Raw genomic sequence first — 18,761 nt, forward strand, 5'->3', positions numbered from 1 at the left:
AGGGATTGGAAGGTGATAGAGTTACCTGTAGATGGAATATGCATGGGGAGAATATGAGGTGGTGTTCCTTGAGTTTCCTCCGGACTTTGAATTTGCCTCCCCCTCTCCTATCCAGCTCACTCCGCCTATCATCCAAACCCTCTCCCACCATCCCACCAAATACACCAACATGCCACTCACCCTCAATACTCTCTCCCCTTCACGGTCAGTCCCAAAATATTGACAGTTCCTTCCACAATCCCTCCCCTGGGGTAGCTGCACAGAGTAATGTACTCAGACTCCGGATGAAATAGAGCCGGTAGTCACCTCCTTCCTCATTGCTTCAACATGTTGGGTCCAGAACAGATCCTCAGAGATGTTGATGCCCAGGAACTTGAAGCTGCTCAGCCTTTCCACCGCTGACCCCAGGATGAGGACTGGAGTGTGTTCTCCCGACTTCCCCTTCCTGAAGTTCACAGTCAGTTCCTTGGACTTGCTGAGGCTGAGTGTAAGATTGTTGTTCTGACATCACGGAGAGGGCGGCATTGTGAAATGGGAGACATACGATCACCTGTCAGAGTACAAAGGATATTTTGTACCACCACACTCCCCTCACTTCCCCACACACCCTCTCCACTCCCCCTGCCCCTCTCACCTCCCACTCCATTTGTTCCTCTTTCTCCTTCCCCACTCCAACTACACTCCACTCTCCACACAAACGGACCCTTCACTCACTCACATATTCACAAAACAGAAACTCACAGACAGAAAACATGGAAAAACACACACAAAACACAGAGACACACACACTAACACACACAAATACAGAAACATACAGACACAGAAATAAAGAAACTTGCACACATATGCACAAAAAACTCTCAGAAAAACTCTCAGAAACACAGACACAAACTCCGAACAACATACACACATACAGACAGAAACTCTTCCCACCCCATCACCACATACAGCCACGCACACAGAACACAGAAACAAACACACTCACACAGAAGCATGCAGACAAAAAACACACACCCATACAACACACGCACATACACACAGATACATGCACAAATGCAGAAACACACACATGCATGAACACACACTTAAAATGCGCTCAGATAAAAGCAGAAACTTACACACACACAAACACATACACAGAGAAACCCAGTCACAGAAACACACAGAATTGCACACACACACACAAAACTCAAATGCACACACAGAAACAAGGAAGCACACACACACAAATTCACAGACACAAAAACACACAGAAAGGTACATTTGCACACATACAACCCACAAACTCACACACTAACACACACACACATAAACACACAAGCCACATACATGAACTCAAACACACAGCCAGAAACACACACACAGAAAATCATAAGGACATACATGAACTCACACACAGACACACTTGAGAACAAACTCACATAGACCACATAAAACATGGAAATGCACCAACATATAGAAACACCCTAGAACAGAGTCACACACCCACCACACATACACACACACACAACCAGGCTTACACTCACACCCTCAAACACACACAGGGAAATGCATACAAACACACACACATACACACAACACAGGTACACACAAACATATATGCGTACATGCATATCCACACACACAAAGAAACAGATACATAAACTCACACACAAACTCATACACCCCATAAAGCACATAAATGCACACACACATTAATACACACAGAAACATACAAACACACACAAATAAAACACAGAAACCCACAAACATACACAGGCACAAAAAGTCAGACTCAAGGAAATATACACACAAATACAGACACACTAACACATATCTGCAAAAAAGTACAATCACACAGGAAAGCACACACAGAAACACTCACACAAACAGAAACACACACACATACTCACATACAGAAGCACCCAACACAGAAACATACACACATACTCCTCTACAGAAACACCCAATCACGCACACACAGTACTCACATACAGAAATATCCACTCACACAAACCAACACAGAAACACACACACTCACCTACAGAAACACCTAATTATGAACAGACACATGAATTATGAAACATGTGCACACATACAGAACACACACTGATCATACAACACACACAGAAACACTCAAACACACACAAACTTTCACACACATAAACACAGACACCACATAAAACATGGAAACACAAACACACACAGACAGAAACACATAAACACAGTAGCAGACAAGCAGAAACACTCACTCACAGAGAGAAACTCACACTCATACAGACACAGTGAAACACAGAAAGAAACACATTTTCACACACCCCAGAATTACAGAACACACACAGAAACACATAAACATACACAGAAATACACATGAACAAACATATAGAAACCCAGACTCATAGAAGCAGACACACACTCTGAAATAAATGCTCTCTCACACACACACACAGTTTAAAATGTGGGTTATGACTGAAGAAACAACAGCTGGAGTCACTTAAAAGTTTAGTGCAGTGGCGTTTATTAGCTGTGTCAAAAATCAAACATGCAAAGTTTTGAATATAGTGAAAAGAAAAATGCCACAGTAGTTATAATTCATTACAAATAAACAGAATTATCTATGTTAATTACAGTACCCAAACAATATATACACCCTTACACAAACCCATCACTGAAGAAATGGAATATTCTGCCATGTATGGTGGGAGAGGCACCATAACACCAATTGGAACACATCAGCTTGTTTAGGAACCAGAGTACTAAATACACCAGGGAAGACAGTGAGACAGGTACACTCACCGTAATGACAGCAGAGTGACGAGACAATGCTCGTGAGTGAAGGAGTGCAATTACACAGTGCTCTCTGTCTCTCTCTCTCTCTCTCACACACACACACACACACACACACACACACACAGAGAAACACAAACAGGATACTGTTGGGGGGGGGATGGCTTACCTGGGACAAGCTGTGGCAGCCGGATCTCTGGCACTGAGTCTGGTTCCGCAGTGCAGAAGGGAGAGAGGAAGAAGAGGAGAGTGGTAGTGATAGGGGACTCGATAGTTAGGGGTACAGACAGGAGATTCTGTGGTTGTGACAGAGACTCCCAGATGGTTTGCTGCCTCCCGGGTGCCAGAGTCAGGGACGTCTCTGATCGCGTGCACAGCATTCTGAAGTGGGAGGGTGATCAGCCAGATGTCATGGTACACGTCGGTACCAATAACATAGGTAGAAAGAATCAGGAGGTCCTGAAGAGTGAGTACAGAGAGTTGAAAAACAGGACCTCGAGGGTAGTAATCTCCGGATTGCTACCTGTGCCACGTGCCAGTGAGGGTAAGATCAGGATGCTCTGGCAGATGAACATGTGGCTGAGAAAAGTGTAGGGGGCAGGGTTTCAGATTTCTAGATCATTGGGACCTCTTCTGGGGCAGGTGGGACCTGTACAAGAGAGATGGGTTACACCTGAACTACAGAGGAACCAATATCCTGGCAGGGAGGTTTGCTAGTGTTATTGGGGAGGGTTTAAACTAGATTTGCAGGGGGGTGGGAACCAGAGTGCCAGAGCAGATAGTGGAATGAGGGTAAAAATAAATGATGTTAGTAGTTCATGCAAAGTCACAAATAGTAAGGTTGTGTGTGGTGGTAATAATCTACTGAGGTGTGTATATTTCAATGCAAGGAGTATTGTGGGAAACGCAGACGAGCTGAGGGCCTGGATTGACACATGGAATTATAATATCATAGCCATTACTGAAACTTGGCTACAGGAGGGGCAGGACTGGCAGCTCATTGTTCCAGGGTTCCGATGTTTCAGACGTGATGTAGGCAGAGGGATGAAGGGTGGGGGGGGTGGTGGCTTTGCTAGTCAGGGAAAATATTACAGCAGTGCTTTGGCAGGAAAGATTAGAGGGCTTTTCTACTGCGGCCATATGGGTGGAGCTGAGAAACAGGGAATGTATGACCACATTAATAGGGTTGTATTATAGACCACCCAATAGTCAGCGAGAATTGGGGGAGCAAATCTGCAGAGAGATAGCAGACAACTGCAGGAGACAGAAAGTTGGGATTGCAGGGGATTTTAATTTTCCACACATTGATTGGGACTCCCATACTGTTAAAGGTCTAGATGGGTTAGAGTTTGTGAAGTGTGTTCAGGAAAGTTTTCTAAATCAATATATAGATGTACCAACAAGAGAGGATGAAATATTAGACCTCCTATTAGGAAATGAGTTAGGGCAGGTGACAGAAGTGTGTGTAGGGGAACGCTTTGGTTCCAGTGATCATAACGTCATTAGTTTCAACTTGATCATGGATAAAGACAGATCTGGTCCTCAGGTTGAAGTTCTAAACTGGAAAAAGGCCAAATCTGAAGAAATGAGAAAGGATCTAAAAAGCGTAGATTGGGACAGGTTGTTCTCTGGCAACGATGTGATTGGTAAGTGGGAGGCCTTCAAAGGAGAAATTTTGAGAGTGCAGAGTTTGAATGTTCCTGTCAGGATTAAAGGCAAAATGAATAAGAATAAGGAACCTTGGTTTTCGAGGGATATTAGAACTCTGATAAAGAAGAAGAGAGAGATGTATTACATGTATAGGTAACAGGGAGGAAATAAGATTCTTGAAGAGTATAAAAAGAGTAAGAAAATACTTAAGAAAGAAATCAGGAGGGCCAAAAGAAGACATGTGGTTGCTTTGGCAGTCAGGGTGAAGGATAATCCTAAGAGCTTCTACAGGTATGTTAAGAGCAAAAGGATAGTAAGGGATAAAATTGGTCCTCTTGAAGATCAGAGTGGTTGGCTATGTATGGAACAAAAAGAAATGGGATAGATATTAAATGGGTTTTTTGCATCTGTATTTACTAAGGAAACTGGAATGGAGTCATAGAATTTATACAGATTAAAGAGGAGGAGGTGCTTGCTGTCTTGAGGCGAATCAGAGTAGATAAATCCTAGGACCTGACAGAGTATTCGCTCGGACCTTGAAGGAGACTAGTGTTGAAATTGCAGGGGACCTGGCAGACATATTTAAAATGTCGATATCCACGGGTCAGGTGCCGGAGGATTGGAGGATAGCTCATGTAGTTCCGTTGTTTAAAAAAGGCTCAAAAAGTAAGCTGGGAAATTATAGGCCGGTAAGTTTGAAATTGGTAGTAGGTAATTATTGGAAGAAATACTAAGAGATAGGATCTACAAGTATTTGGATAGACAGGGACTTATTAGAAAAAGTCAGCATGGCTTTGTGCGTGGTAGGTCATGTTTAACTGATCTCTAATAGAGTTTTTCGAGGAAGTTACTAGGAAAGTGGATGAAGGGAAGGCAGTGGATGTTGTATACATGGACTTCAGTAAGGCCTTTGACAAGGTCCCGCATGGGAGGTTAGTTAGGAAGATTCAGTTGCTAGGTATACATGGAGAGGTAGTAAATTGGATTAGACATTGGCTCAATGGGAGAGGCCAGAGAGTGGTAGTGGAGGATTGCTACTCTGAGTGGAGGCCTGTGACTAGTGATGTGCCACAGGGATCAGTGCTGGGTCCATTGTTATTTGTCATCTGTATCAATGATCTGGATAATAATGTGGCAAATTGGATCAGCAAATTTGCTGATGATACAAAGATTGGAGGTGTAGTGAACAGTGAGGAAGGTTTTCAAAGCTTTCAGAGGGATTTGGACCAGTTGAAGGAATGGGCTGAAAAATGGCAGATGGAGTTTAATGCGGACAAGTGTGAGGTATTGCACTTTGGAAGGTCAAACCAAGGTAGAACATACAAGGTAAATAGTAGGACATGGAGGAGTGCAGTAGAACAGAGGGATCTGGGATTACAGATACATAATTCCTTAAAAGTGATGTCACAAGTAGACAGGATTATAACGAGAGCTTTTGGTACATTGGGCTTTATAAATCAAAGTATTGAGTATAAGAGTTGGAATGTAATGGTGAGGTTGTATAAGACATTGGTGAGACCGAATTTGGAGTATTGTGTGCAGTTTTGGTCACCGAATTACAGGAAGGATATTAATAAGGTTGAAAGAAGGTCTACAAGGATGTTGCTGGGACTTGAGAAACTGAGTTACAGAGAAAGGTTGAATAGGTTAGGACTTTATTCCCTGGAGTGTAGGAGAATGAGGGGTGATTTGATAGAGGTGTATAAAATTATGATGGGCATAGATAGAGTGAATGCAAGCAGGCTTTTTCCACTGAGGCCAGGGGAGAAAAAAAAAACAGGTCATGGGTTAAGGGTGAAGCGGAAAGGTTTAAAGGGAGCACTGGAGGGGTGCTTCTTCATTCAGAGAGTGGTGGGAGTGTTGAATGAGCTGCCAGATGAAGTGGTGAATGCGGCCTCACTTTTGACATTTAAGAAAAACTTGGACAGGTATATGGATGAGAGGGGTTTGGAGAGATATGACCCAGGTGCAGGTCAGTGGGATTAGGCAGAAAAATGGTTTGGCTCAGCCAAGAAGAGCCAAAAGGCCTGTTTCTGTGCTGTAATGTTCTATGGTTCTATGGCCACAACTGCTTTCAGTTCATGTCACCATACCATGGGAAGCATGTGATTTTACAGGAAAAGGTGCAGAGGAGATTCACAAGGATGTTGGAGGCACAATGCAGATTGCTGTGGATTCTGGAAATATGAGCCTTACGCAAAATACTGGAGGCACTTGTCAGTTCAGGCAAGATTTGTGGAAGAAAACAGACAGATGGCACTTTCGGCCAAACCCATCCAAAGATAGATGCTGCCTAATCTATTGATTCCTTTCAGCTCCCTTCTGTGTTGCTCTGCAAGGATGTTGCAAGGTGCGGAATTAGGTGTAGAATTGTTATTTTTCCTTCATTTTCTTCAGATTTCACTTTCCTATGCTTGCCTGCAATTTTCTTATTTACCTGTATGTGTAACTGTTGAGTGAATTTTCAGCAATTGGTTCTGTATTTTCTGGATGTTTTCCTGCAGCCCATACCACCCCACAACCAGACTGTTTCACAACAGAATGTTTCACAATTCGAGATTATTTTTTGTTGAAGATGACCACAACTTCTTTGTTTTCTGTCTTCATATGCTCGTTCTTTGTTCCTCTAACAGTTAATAAAACAACCATAACCACCAAGTTTTGTGACTCATTCTTGACTTCCGAAGGACCTCTGGATAAATATCACCAGATCTAACAAGGGATTGGAGCTTTTTGATGAAGAGAAGAGACTGGATCGGCTGCAATAGTTTTCCTTGGAGCAGATGAGGTGGATGGGGAACATGACAGAGGGAATGAAAGCTATGTGGATCACAGACTATTCTTCACGGGGAATAAGGAAACTGTTCCTCATAGCACTGGTATCTAAAACCTGAGGGCCAAGGTTTGGGCTAAGATGTTAGAGGCTTGGAGAGGTGCTAAGGAAGAACATTTTGGCCCTGAGAGTGGTTGGATTATGGAAAGTACTGCCTGAGGGGTGCTGGATGTGGGTATTTCCACAACATTTCAGTATCCGACAAACCCTGGAACTGCAAGGCAGAGAGGGTTATGGGCCAAGTGTAAGATGAGTACAGATTGGAAGTTAACAGTTGGTATGGACATTGAGGGCCTTTCTGCTGTGCTGACCCTATAAACCTGTGACATTGCTGGATGGACAACACTCATGGAACACTACACTATCCATCACGTTGGGGAGACAGTAATGAAGGAGCATTGGCAGTGGGCAATGCTGAGGAAGAGCTTGTAATCTGAACAACAGCCCTCAGGGTGCCGGGCAATAGTTCTTACCTGGATTATTGTGGAGCTTTCATTGATTCTTCCACCTTGACTCCCCCGCGACTCATCAAGACCATTTCATACAAATGCTCTGACACAGGCCTTTCTGCTTTTTCTGTTGGTCTAGGGTTGAGAACAACATTAGTCAGACACAGAGCAATGAGAGAGGCCAAGCTCAGGGTGGGGAGGAGAGAATACTAGTCCCCCGGAATGGGTGACATTTTGGTGAATGCACCACACATTATGAGAAATTCCACCCTGGGTGAGTCTAGTAGTGATCACTGCCAGTGAGAGTCTCCAATCAGCCCTGCAGTCCCTGTCCTACCCCCATGGCCTTGCACATTTTCCCATTATTCTGGTTCTGTTGATTGAAAAGTTCCTGCTGCACCTGGTCTCACTGCCCTTTAATGCTGCCCATCCCAGATCACAACAACCTGTCCCGTCCCCTCCCCTTTCCCTCTAGACATCTCACTGATCAACTCCAGTCAAAGACTCCCCAGTTTCTAATGGGCCTCCCTCCAGAAACACCCCCTCCTGATTGACTCTGTCCAACCCGGCCTCTTTCTAAGAAGGTTGTGGAAAATCCTGAGAGGGTGCAGAGGAGATTTACCAGGATGTTGTCTGGACATCATGGCATCTCCTATGAGAGTAGGTTGAGCGAGCAAGGGCTTTTTTGTTTGGAGTGAAGGAATGTGAGAGGTGAATCGGTAGAGGTATATAAGATGATGAGGCATAGACAGAGTAGACAGTCAGAGACTTTTCCCCTGGGCAGAAATGGGTAATACCAGGGGCATAATTTTAAGGTGATGGGAGGAATGTAGGGTGGTTGGTGAGAGAAACTCACTGCCAGGGTGGTGGTAGACCCAGTTACATCAGGGACGTTTGAGAGACCCTTAGATAGGCTCATGGATGACAGGAACATGGACAGCTTTATGAGATGGGAAGTTTAGAACATTGCAGGCTGAGAGTCGGTACGGTGCCACAATTCACTATGTCCTGTGTAACCTCTCATGATTTTTAATGCTTTTATTCAATCTCCCATTGACCTATTCTGGGGATCACAGCCTCCCCAGCCTCTCTGCAGGAGAACTACACATCTCTGGGACTTGACTGGAGATATCCTCCCTCCCTGACCTTCTCCAGGGTTGGGTCTCACTTCCTGAAGTGTGACGGGTCAGAGTTTATAAAAGGGAAGAAAAGTAGGTAGATTCGAGAATCCTGATGTTGGTGAATCTCTGAGTGAGGGAGTGCAGGGTGTGAGACACAAACTCTAATGTGTTTGTTGAAAATCCCTTCGTATTGATTGACATTGAAACAGGAACTCCACATTCCCCACTTCACACTCCATGTGCAGCAATATACCGTTTTGTTGGGGACACCTTGGACTGGAGATACTGGAATCTGGGGCAACACTTCAAAACGTTGGACGGGGTAGTGAGCTGGCAGAGGATAGCTGGATGGAGGTGAGAGAGCTGAAAGGCAGATGGGCAAGGGTTGGAATGGATCTGGAGCAAAGGTGGGACGTGACTAAAGACGGATGATAATGGACTCTGATTTGAGAGGAAGGTGAAGAGGGAGCTAGTGGGAGGAATGTGTAGGTGATGGGCAGGTGGATAGGATGGGGAGGGGGCCATGTGGACTAGGAAGAGAGAGGAAAGGGATAGAGAGAAGGAGCAGTTACCAGAAGCTGGGGAATTCAGTACCTGTGACACTGGGTTGGAGAGTATCAACATGGAATACAAGCTACTGTTCCTCTGATTTCCATTTACCTCAACCTGGCAGTTGAAGAGGTCAAGGACAGATATGTCAGTGGGGGAATGGGAAGGAGAATGAGGATGTCTGGCCACTGAGAAATCCAGGCAGCGATGGTGGACAAAGTGAAGGTGCTTTGTGAAGTGTCATCCAACCTGTATTTAGCCTCACTGATGTAGAGGAGGCCAAACCAAGAGCACGGGATACAATGAGTAACGCCGGGGGACTGTGAAAGGCTGCCTCACCGAGAAGGGCTGTTTTGTACCCCAGATGGTGATGAGGCAGGGGGTGTAAATGCAGGTGTCACACTCTCTGTGGTAACAGAAGAGTGTGTCTAGAGAGGGATGCGCAGACCAGGGAGTTAAGAGAGGGTGATCCCTGTAGAAAGCAGAGAGGGGAGAAGGGGGAAGGAGAAGATGTAGATGATGATTGGATCCCATTGTATCTGGCAGAAGTTACAAAGAATGATATGTTGGACATATAGACTAGTTGGTGTAGGTGAGGACCAGGCTAACTGTTCTCTGTGGGTGGGGGGTGGAATTGGGTGAGAGCAGAAGTAGAGATACAGAGGAGATGCCAATAAGAGCTGCATCAATAATAAAGCAGGTGGGGAAGAAAAGCCCCTTTTACTGAAAAAAGGAGGTCGTTTTCTGAGAGATTAATGAATCTGTGGAATTCTCTGCCCTGGGAATCAATAGAGCATAATGTCATTAAATATATTGAAGACACAGTTAAATCATTTTTTGCAATTTAGGGGAATGAAGTATCATGGGGAAAAGGCAGGTTGGTGGAGTGAGTCTACAGCCAGATCAGCCATGATCACATTGAAAGGCAGATCAGGTTCGATGGGCCAGATGTCCTTCTATGGGGCTCCTGTTCCTAATGTTCTTCTGTCAGCTGAGTTTTGTTGATGTTGGTGAGGGTTGGTGTCTGACCTTAGAAATCGTAATGACATTGAGTCTTTAAGAAAAAGGCAGGTGACGAACACTCTGTAAAGAGGAGGGAAGGGTCCCGGGGAGGGAGGCTGGAGAATCTGGAAGGGAATTCCAAGCTCCGGACTGCGGAAGGCAGGAATTGGGTATTAATGCTGGAGCGATGAGAGGCGTCGGTGTCCCGAAGAGGGACGGACTGGACGATGATACAGGCTCAGGAATGGTGCAGGGTGCAGGGTCTTGCAGACATCACAAGCGTCTGGGACAGGAAGGATTTACAGTAAACACAAAGTGCACAGCAGATGCTGTGGTCAAATCAAGACGTACAAACAAGCTGGATGAACTCAGCAGGTTGGGCAGCATCCATTGAAAGGAGCGGTCAACGTTTCAGGCCGAGACCCTTCATCAGGACTGAAGAAGTAGGGGGCAGGGGCCCTATAAAGAAGGTGGGGGGAGGGTGGAAGGTACCAGGTAAAAAACAACTCAGAGGAAAGATCAAGGGGTGTGGGAAGGGAAGTAGGGAGGGGACAGGCAGGAGAGGTGAAGAAGGAATCTAAGGAGATGCTTTATAGGGCCCCTGCCCCTTCCTTTTTTAGTCCTGATGAAGGGTCTCGGACCGAAATGTTGACTGCTCCTTTCAACAGATGCTGCCCGACTTGCTGAGTTCATCCAGCTTTTTTTTTAACATAAGGATTTACAGTGTCAGCAGAAGTTCTAGGGGCTGCAGTGTTACAGAGATGGGAATAGTAAAGATGCTGAAGCAGTTTATGGAGATGGAGAGAGTGTAGGAGCCAGAGACGTTTACGGAGGTGGGGCCAGAATGGAGTGTATGTGGAGGGTGTAGGGCCAAAGGGGTATGGGGCCAGAGTGGTTCACAGAGGTTTGGGAGGGTATAGGAAGATGGAGAGATGGTAACACAAGTGGAGGAGATGTCAGAAATGGAGGGGGTTAGAGACAGAAATTGGAGGGGTTTCTGAGGGAAATTGCGGAGGGGATCAGCGATCACTCCCAATGGAGGCCACCGGTGTAACGATGGTCAGCAGCGGGGTGGGTGACATTCGGACCTGGGTCGGTGGTAACTCTTCATGGAAGGACTGAGTTCGTGTGACCGCTCTCCTCACACCCTGATGAAAAGATGTTTTTGATAATCAGAGATTTGTGATATTTGAGTTGTACTTTCTATTGGTTGCCTTCAGTTTTTCAGGGTTTTCTTTCATGTGGCTGATTGGCAGGAAGGTGGTTTGTAATTTTTTGTGTTCAGGGTGGGGTGGGGGTTGATGTTACTGTCACTTTATTTCTGTGAGTGAGGGTCAGGGATTGATATTGTCACTTTCTTTTCTGCAGGGGTGGGTGGGGGGATTTGATATTCTGTTGTTCATTTCTCTGTTGAGGAGTTTGGGGATTGTGAGTTTTGTTTGTTTTGGGTTTATCTTTTTGTACTGGGGGGCAGAGTTGATAACTTTCCTTTCAACAGCACCCATGGCATTTCATGGCTATCTGGTGAAGACACATATGAGAGTTGTACTGTACATACACACATCAACAACAAAATGACCCTTTGAGTCAGTGGGAGGTTTCTGAATACTCACTTCCTGGTATTCCTGCGGTTCTTAAGGAAACAGATCAGAGCCACTGAGGTGAAAAGAAACAGAGCCCCTTTCAAAGCCGTTGAAATGACTGACGCCTTGGATAGCCGTCCCTGAGCTGAGAAACAAAAGAACAACAAAGACTTCTATCGATATCCGCTGCCCAGAACAAGGAAGAGCACCAGCTCTCCTCTGAGCTATTCATCACTGATGGCTGTTGGTGCTTCAGGTCTGGTGGTAAACCCCATGGGTTTGGATTCTCTTCAGCCGGCCCAACGGACTCCAACTCACCCACACATGATGAGGATGGTTACAAGAAGATTGACAGAGGCAGTTTTGAGTCATGGTACTGAGGTAGTAAGGAGAGAACGTCACGCTGAGGGTTACAGAGAGTGAGGAGGGAGCACCCTGTAACATTCTGAACATGGAGTCATTCGCTGCTTCATTTGACAGTAAAGATAAGCGATTGAATTTATCGAGAGGTACGATGCGGAATAGGCCTTCTGGTCCTTCGACCTGCCCCAACCAGCAATCCCCAATTAACCCGAGCCTAATCACGGGGTAATTTACAATAACCGATTAACCTACCAACAGGAACATCTTTGAGAGGAAACCGGAGCACCCGGAGGAAACCCACATAGCCACGGGGAGTACGGACAACCGTCTTACAGACAGTGGAGGGTTGGTGGTACTGTGAGGCATTGTGCTAACCACTGCACAACCGTTCAACCCAATAATCATCATTGTCTCTCTTTATTAAGGGAGTAGTTTAAAGAGGGGAGGGAGAGAGAGGGGATGAGAGGAGGGGGAGAGAAAAAGAGAGAGTGGAGGGAGAGTGGGGGAGAGAGAGGGGAAGAGGGGAGTGATGGGGAGAAATTTAGGGATGGAGGGGAGGAAGGGGAAAAGGGGGAGAGGGGGAAGGAGAAGGCAAGGAGAAGGGGAGAAAAGGCAAGAAGATGAGGGAGAGAAGGCAAGAAGAAGGGAAGGGAGGAGGGGACAGAGAGAGGGAAATGAGGGGAGAGGAGAGGGTAAGAGAAGGGGAAGGGAGGGGAAGGGAGGGGGAGTGAGGAGAAGGGGAAAGAGGGAGAGGTGGGGAGAGGGGGAGGGAGGTGGCAGAGAGGGTGGGGGGAGGAGGTAGAGGTCAGGGTAGAGAGGTGGTTGAGAGAGTGGGGAGAGAAGGGGAAAGAGGGGGAGTGATGGGAGAGATCTAGGGAGGGGTGGGAGAAGGGGAGAGGGGGAGAGGGGGAGAGGGGGAGAGGGGGAGAGGGGGAGAGGGGGAGAGGGGAGAAGGAGAGAAGGGGAGAAGGGGAGAAGGGGAGAAGGGGAGAAGGGAGAAGGGAGAAGGGAGAAGGGAGAAGGGAGAAGGGAGAAGGGAGAAGGGAGAAGGGAGAAGGGAGAAGGGAGCAGGGAGAAGGGAGAAGGGAGAAGGGAGAAGGGAGAGGGGAGAGGGAGAAGGGGAGAAGGGGAGAAGGGGAGAAGGGAGAAGGGGAGAAGGGGAGAAGGGAGAAGGGAGAAGGGGGAAGGGGAGAAGGGGAGAAGGGGAGAAGGGGAGAAGGGGAGAAGGGGAGAAGGGGAGAAGGGGAAAGGGGGAAAAGGGGAAAAGGGGAAAAGGGAGAAGGGGAGTAGGGTGAGGGAGGTGGGGAGAGAAAGGGGAGGAGAGAAGGGGAGAGAGTGGTGCAGAGAAGGGAAGAATAGGGTAGAGAGGGTAAGAGAGGGGAAAGAGAAGAAAGAGGGACAGGGGAGAGGGAGGGGATAGAGAGTGTGGGAGAAGGGAAGGGAGGAAGGTGGAAAGGGGAGAGGGAGAGTGGGAGATTCAGGGAGAAGGGGAGAGGAGGAGAGGGGTGAGAAAGGGGGAGCGGAAAGAGGATGGGAAGGGGAGCGAGAGGAGAGGGTGAGGGGGAGAGGGGGAAGAGGGGATGAGGGAGAAAGCAAGGGGAAGTGGAGTGATAAGGAAGAGGGTGGAGGGGAGAGATGGGGTGATAGGGGAAAGAGGAGGGAGAGGGGAGGGAGGTGAGGGGAGTGATCAGAGGGCAAGGAGGAGGGGAGTGAGAGGGGTTACAGAGAGAGGGTAGAGTGAGGGTAGTGAGAGCAGGGAGAGAGGTGGGGAGGGGTAGAGAGATGAGGCGAGGGAGTAGAGAGAGGACATCAGGGAGGTGGAAAGGGGAGTGGGAGAAAGGGGCAAAGAAGGGGCAGGAGAGAGTGGGAGAGAGGGAGAGGGTGATGAGATGGACAGGACGATAAAGGGGGAGAGGACGATAAAGGGGAGGAGGTGGAAGGGGGGACAGTGGTGGAAATAGGGGAGGGGAGAGTGGGGAGGGAGAGAGGGTCAGGAGGGGACGAAGAGGGGCTAAGGGAGGGAGAGCAGGAAAAGTGGAGAGAGAAGGCAAGCAGAGGGGGAGGGGGAGAGCGGAGGGTGAAGAAATTGAGAAAAGGGGCAGGAGGAGAGGCGAGGGAAAGGGTGTAGATAGTGGGTAGAGTGAGAGCGGAGAGAGATGGGGGAGTGATGGGAGAGAGGGGAAAGAGAAGAGTAGAGGGACAGGGGAAAGGAAGGGGAGGTAGGGTGAAGAAGGTGAAAGGGGAGAGGAGGGAGGGGGGAGAGAGGCGGGAGTGAGAGGGAGGGAGAATAGGGTGGTGAGAAGGGGGAGAAGTTGGATGAAGGGGAAAAATGGGGAGAGATTTAGGGAGGGGAGGGAGAGGGAGGATGGGGAGAGATTTAGGGAGGGGAGGGAGAGGGAGGATGGGGAGAGATTTAGGGAGGGGAGGGAGAGGGAGGATGGGGAGAGATTTAGGGAGGGGAGGGAGAGGGAGGATGGGGAGAGATTTAGGGAGGGGAGGGAGAGGGAGGATGGGGAGAGATTTAGGGAGGGGAGGGAGAGGGAGGATGGGGAGAGATTTAGGGAGGGGAGGGAGAGGGAGGATGGGGAGAGATTTAGGGAGGGGAGGGAGAGGGAGGATGGGGAGAGATTTAGGGAGGGGAGGGAGAGGGAGGATGGGGAGAGATTTAGGGAGGGGAGGGAGAGGGAGGATGGGGAGAGATTTAGGGAGGGGAGGGAGAGGGAGGATGGGGAGAGATTTAGGGAGGGGAGGGAGAGGGAGGATGGGGAGAGATTTAGGGAGGGGAGGGAGAGGGAGGATGGGGAGAGATTTAGGGAGGGGAGGGAGAGGGAGGATGGGGAGAGATTTAGGGAGGGGAGGGAGAGGGAGGATGGGGAGAAGGAGGAGAAGTGGGGAAAGAGGAGAGAGAAGGCAAGGAAAGGAGGAGAGACGAGAGGGGAGGGTAGAGGGGAGGGGAGAGGAGGGAAAGGGAGAGAGAGTGGGGAGAGGGAGTGGGGAGGGGGAGAGAGGGGCGAGAGAGAGGGTGAGGTCAGGGAGAGGGTGGGGGAGTGTGGGTGATAGGGTGAGAGGTAGGAGAGGGACAGGAGGGCTGAGGACTGAGAGGGGAGAAATGTGGAAAGGCAAGGGAGAGAGAGGTGGTAGAGAAGAGAAGTGAGAGAGTGGGAGAGAGGTGGGGAGACAGTGAGAGGGTAGTGAGGGGGCAGGGGTGAGAAGGTTGGGGGAGAGAGGGTGGAGTCAGGGAAGCAGAGTGCAGAGGGAGGGTGGAAAGACGCGGGATAGAGCGGCAAAAAGGGGGAGAAGAGGGAAATGTGGGGAGAGGGGATGGAAATAGGGGGAGCGGGGGCATGGTTGAGAGGGTGAAGGGGTGGGAGGGGAGAGAGGAGAAAAGGGGTGAGGGGTAAGAGGAGTGATGGGAGTGAGTTGTGGAGATGGGTGAGAGGGAAGATAGGGATAAGGGGCAAAGGGGGTAAGGAGGGAGAGAGGGGGAGAGAAGCAGAGGGGGAGGGGGTGTGGGGTGGGAGGTGAGGGGAGTGAGGAGAGTGGAGAGAGGAGAGGGGTAGAGAGAAGGGTTTAGAGAGTGGGGTAGTAAGTGGGGAGAGGTGGGAAAGAGGGGGCAGAGAGAAGTGGGAGAATGAGGAGAGAGAGAGGTGACAGAGGGGAGAGAGGGGGTGAGAGTAGAGGAGAGAGGGGGAAAGAGGGGGAGAAAAAGGATAAAGAGAGGAGAGTGAAGGGACAGGGGAGAAGGGAGCAAAGAGGGGCAGAGAAAGGGAGAGGGAGTGGGAGAGGGGAGACGGAAAGCATGGTAAGAGGGAGGAGATGGGAAAGGTTGGGAGAGACGGGGATGGGGGAGGTAGGGAGGGAGAAGGCCAGAGGGGGGCAGTGGAAAGAGTGGGGGAGAAGGGGTGCTAATGCGGGGAGAGGGTGTTGAAGAGAGTGGGAGAGGAGAGAGAGGGAGGAGCAGGGGAGGGAATAGAGGGAAAGCGAGGGGGAGGTGAGGGAGAGATTTGGGAGTGAAGGGGGAAAATGGAGAGTAGGGGTTGAAGGGTGAAAGGAAGAGGAGAAGAGTGAAGAAAGGGGTAGTAGGGGAGAAGGGATGAATGGAGATAAGGGGAGAGAGAGAGCAGGGAGAAAGGGGACGGAAGGTAAGGAGAGAGGGAGTGGAGAGGGGAGGGAGGAGAGTGGAGGGGGAGAGAGAGGAGGAGAGTGCGGGGGAGAGAGAGGGGTGACAGAGGGGAAAGAGGAGAGTGGTGGGATAGGCTGAGAGTGAGGGTAGAGAATGGCGACAGAGGGGGAGGAAGGTGGAAAGGGAAGAGGGGAAGAGCGAGGGGCAGAGGGGAAAGGGCAAAAAGAGTTGCAGAGGGAGATAGGGTCGAAAGGAGAGGGGGAGAGAGGGAGAATGGGAAGGGGAGGGAGGGGGAGGTGTTGGATGGGAGGAGGGAAAGAGAGAGCAAGTGGAGAGATAGGAGTGGAGGGATAGGATGGGGCAGGGGATTGAGGGGGAGGAAGGTAGAAAGGTGAGAGAGGCAGAGAAGGGAAGGAAGAGAAGTGGGGAGAGAGGGAGAGAGAGGGAGGGTAGAGTGTGGAGGATGGGAGGGGGAGAGGGAAGGGGAGAAAGGTGGAAAGGGGAGAGATGGGGAAAAGGTAAAGAGGTGAAGAGAGGGGAGAGGGAAGGGGAGAGAAGGGGAGAGAGAGTGGGAGAGGGTGCGAGAGGGGATGAGAGGGGGGAGGGGCAGCTAGGGAGAGAAGGGGAGAGAGCGAGGGAGAGGCGGAGAGGGGAGCAGAGTGGGTAGAGTGGGGGAGTGGAGAGGGGAGAGGGGGTGGGGTGAGATGGGGAGGGGTGGGACAGAGAGAGAGGGTGAGGGGGAGAGAGGGGAGATGAGGGAGTGACGTGGAGAGATTTGGGGGTTGAAGGGGAAGAGGGAAAGTAGGGGGAGTGGGGGAGAAGGAGAAAGAGCAGGGAGAGAGTGGAGAGAAGGTAAGGAGAAGGGGAGAGGAGGGCAGGAGAGAGGGGAAGGAGGAGCGGTGAGGAGGAGGAGAGAGACGGTGAGGAGAGGGGACAGAGTGGGTAAAAGATTGGGAGAGAGGGGACAGAAGTGGAAATGGAAGAGGAGAGAGAAGGGGAGAGGGGGTTAGAGAGGGAGCAGGGGCATAACAGGGAGGAGGGGGGAGTGGTTGAGAGTGGGGGAGAGAGGTGGAGGGGTTAAGGGGAGAGGAGGAGAGGGTGGAACGAACAGGGAGAGGGAGAGAGGGGAGGGATATAGAAGGCAAGGAGAGGGGGATGGGGAGAGGGGAGGGAGAGAGGGTAGAGAGGGTTAGAGGGGGTGATGGGGAAGAGAGGGGGAAGAGAGGGGGAAGAGGGGGGGAAGAGGGGGGGAAGGGGGGGAAGGGGGGGGGAAGAGGGGGGGAAGAGGGGGGGAAGAGGGATGGGGAGGGGGAGAGAGGAGGGGGAAGGGGAGAGGGAAGACAGGAGAGAAGAGTGGAGAGGGGAGAGGAGGGAAGAGGGGAGAGTGTGGAGAGGATATGAAAGGGGGCTGAGGGGTGGAGATAGTGGGAGAGGGGCAGGGATGGGGTATATGTGGAACAGATTGAGGGAGAGGGAGCAGTTAGGGTGAGGGGAAGGGAGATGGGGAGGGGAGGCGAGGGGTGGTGAGCATGGGAGGGGAGGGGGAGAGTGTGGGGAGAGAGGAGTGAGACAGGTGAGAGGGGAAGACAGGGAGAGAGGGGAAGGAGAAGGGGAGTGGGTTGGGGAGAGTGGAGGTGGTGAAGGTAGGGGGACAGAACAGTGAGGAAAGGGGAGGGAGAAATCAGAGGGAGAGAGGAGGGTTGGTGTACGGGGACAGTCAGAGGAATGTTTAAGGGAAGAAGGGGGAGGGAAGGTGGAGGGAGGGGAGAAGGGGGAAGGAAAGTGGAGGGAGGGGAGAAGGAGGGCTAGGGTGAAGGGAAAGAAGTGGAAGAAAGTGGATGGAGAATGAGTAGGAATCACTCTCTCAGGATCAGACACTCACTCCACACTACCCGATTACACAATGCAGAGGTTGGACACAGAGTGAAGCTCCCTCCACCGTCCCATCACACACTCCCGGGGTCAGACACAGAGTGAATCTCCCTCCACACCGTCCCATCACACACTCCCGGGGTCAGACACAGAGTGAAACTCCCTCCAGCTTGTCCCATCACACACTCCCAGGATCAGACACAGAGTGAAGCTCCCTCCACCGTCCCATCACACACTCCCGGGGTCAGACACAGAGTGAAACTCCCTCCAGCTTGTCCCATCACTCACTCCCAGGATCAGACACAGAGTGAAGCTCCCTCCACGCACTCTCATCGTGCACTTCTGGAGTCAGACACAGAGTGCAAAGCTCCACACGGTCCAATCACACTCTCCTGGGTTCAGACAGGAAGTCAGCTCCCTCCACACAGCCCCAACACATACGCTCGGGGT

The 18,761-nt window shown here is 50.0% G+C and overlaps 1 protein-coding gene across 2 annotated transcripts in view; it reads right to left on the bottom strand.

Annotated features, from left to right (window-relative positions):
- Nucleotides 1–6: 6 nt before the first annotated feature.
- Nucleotides 7–18,761, bottom strand: part of LOC132386905 (sialoadhesin-like) — a 75,878-nt gene continuing 57,123 nt past the window's right edge. The window contains exons 12-15 of one of the 2 annotated variants that reach the window (XM_059959263.1): nucleotides 11,984–12,098; nucleotides 7,723–7,833; nucleotides 2,936–2,974; nucleotides 7–550 (exon numbers count right to left, since the gene is read on the bottom strand). In XM_059959263.1, the coding sequence (XP_059815246.1) occupies nucleotides 7,728–7,833; nucleotides 11,984–12,098 (221 nt within the window). In that variant the 3' untranslated portion in view covers nucleotides 7–550; nucleotides 2,936–2,974; nucleotides 7,723–7,727. The remainder of the gene's footprint in view (nucleotides 551–2,935; nucleotides 2,975–7,722; nucleotides 7,834–11,983; nucleotides 12,099–18,761) is intronic. The other variant, XM_059959262.1, reaches the window with a different exon arrangement.

The sequence above is a fragment of the Hypanus sabinus genome, unplaced genomic scaffold (assembly GCF_030144855.1).
Source record: "Hypanus sabinus isolate sHypSab1 unplaced genomic scaffold, sHypSab1.hap1 scaffold_1375, whole genome shotgun sequence".
Taxonomy (NCBI): domain Eukaryota; kingdom Metazoa; phylum Chordata; class Chondrichthyes; order Myliobatiformes; family Dasyatidae; genus Hypanus; species Hypanus sabinus.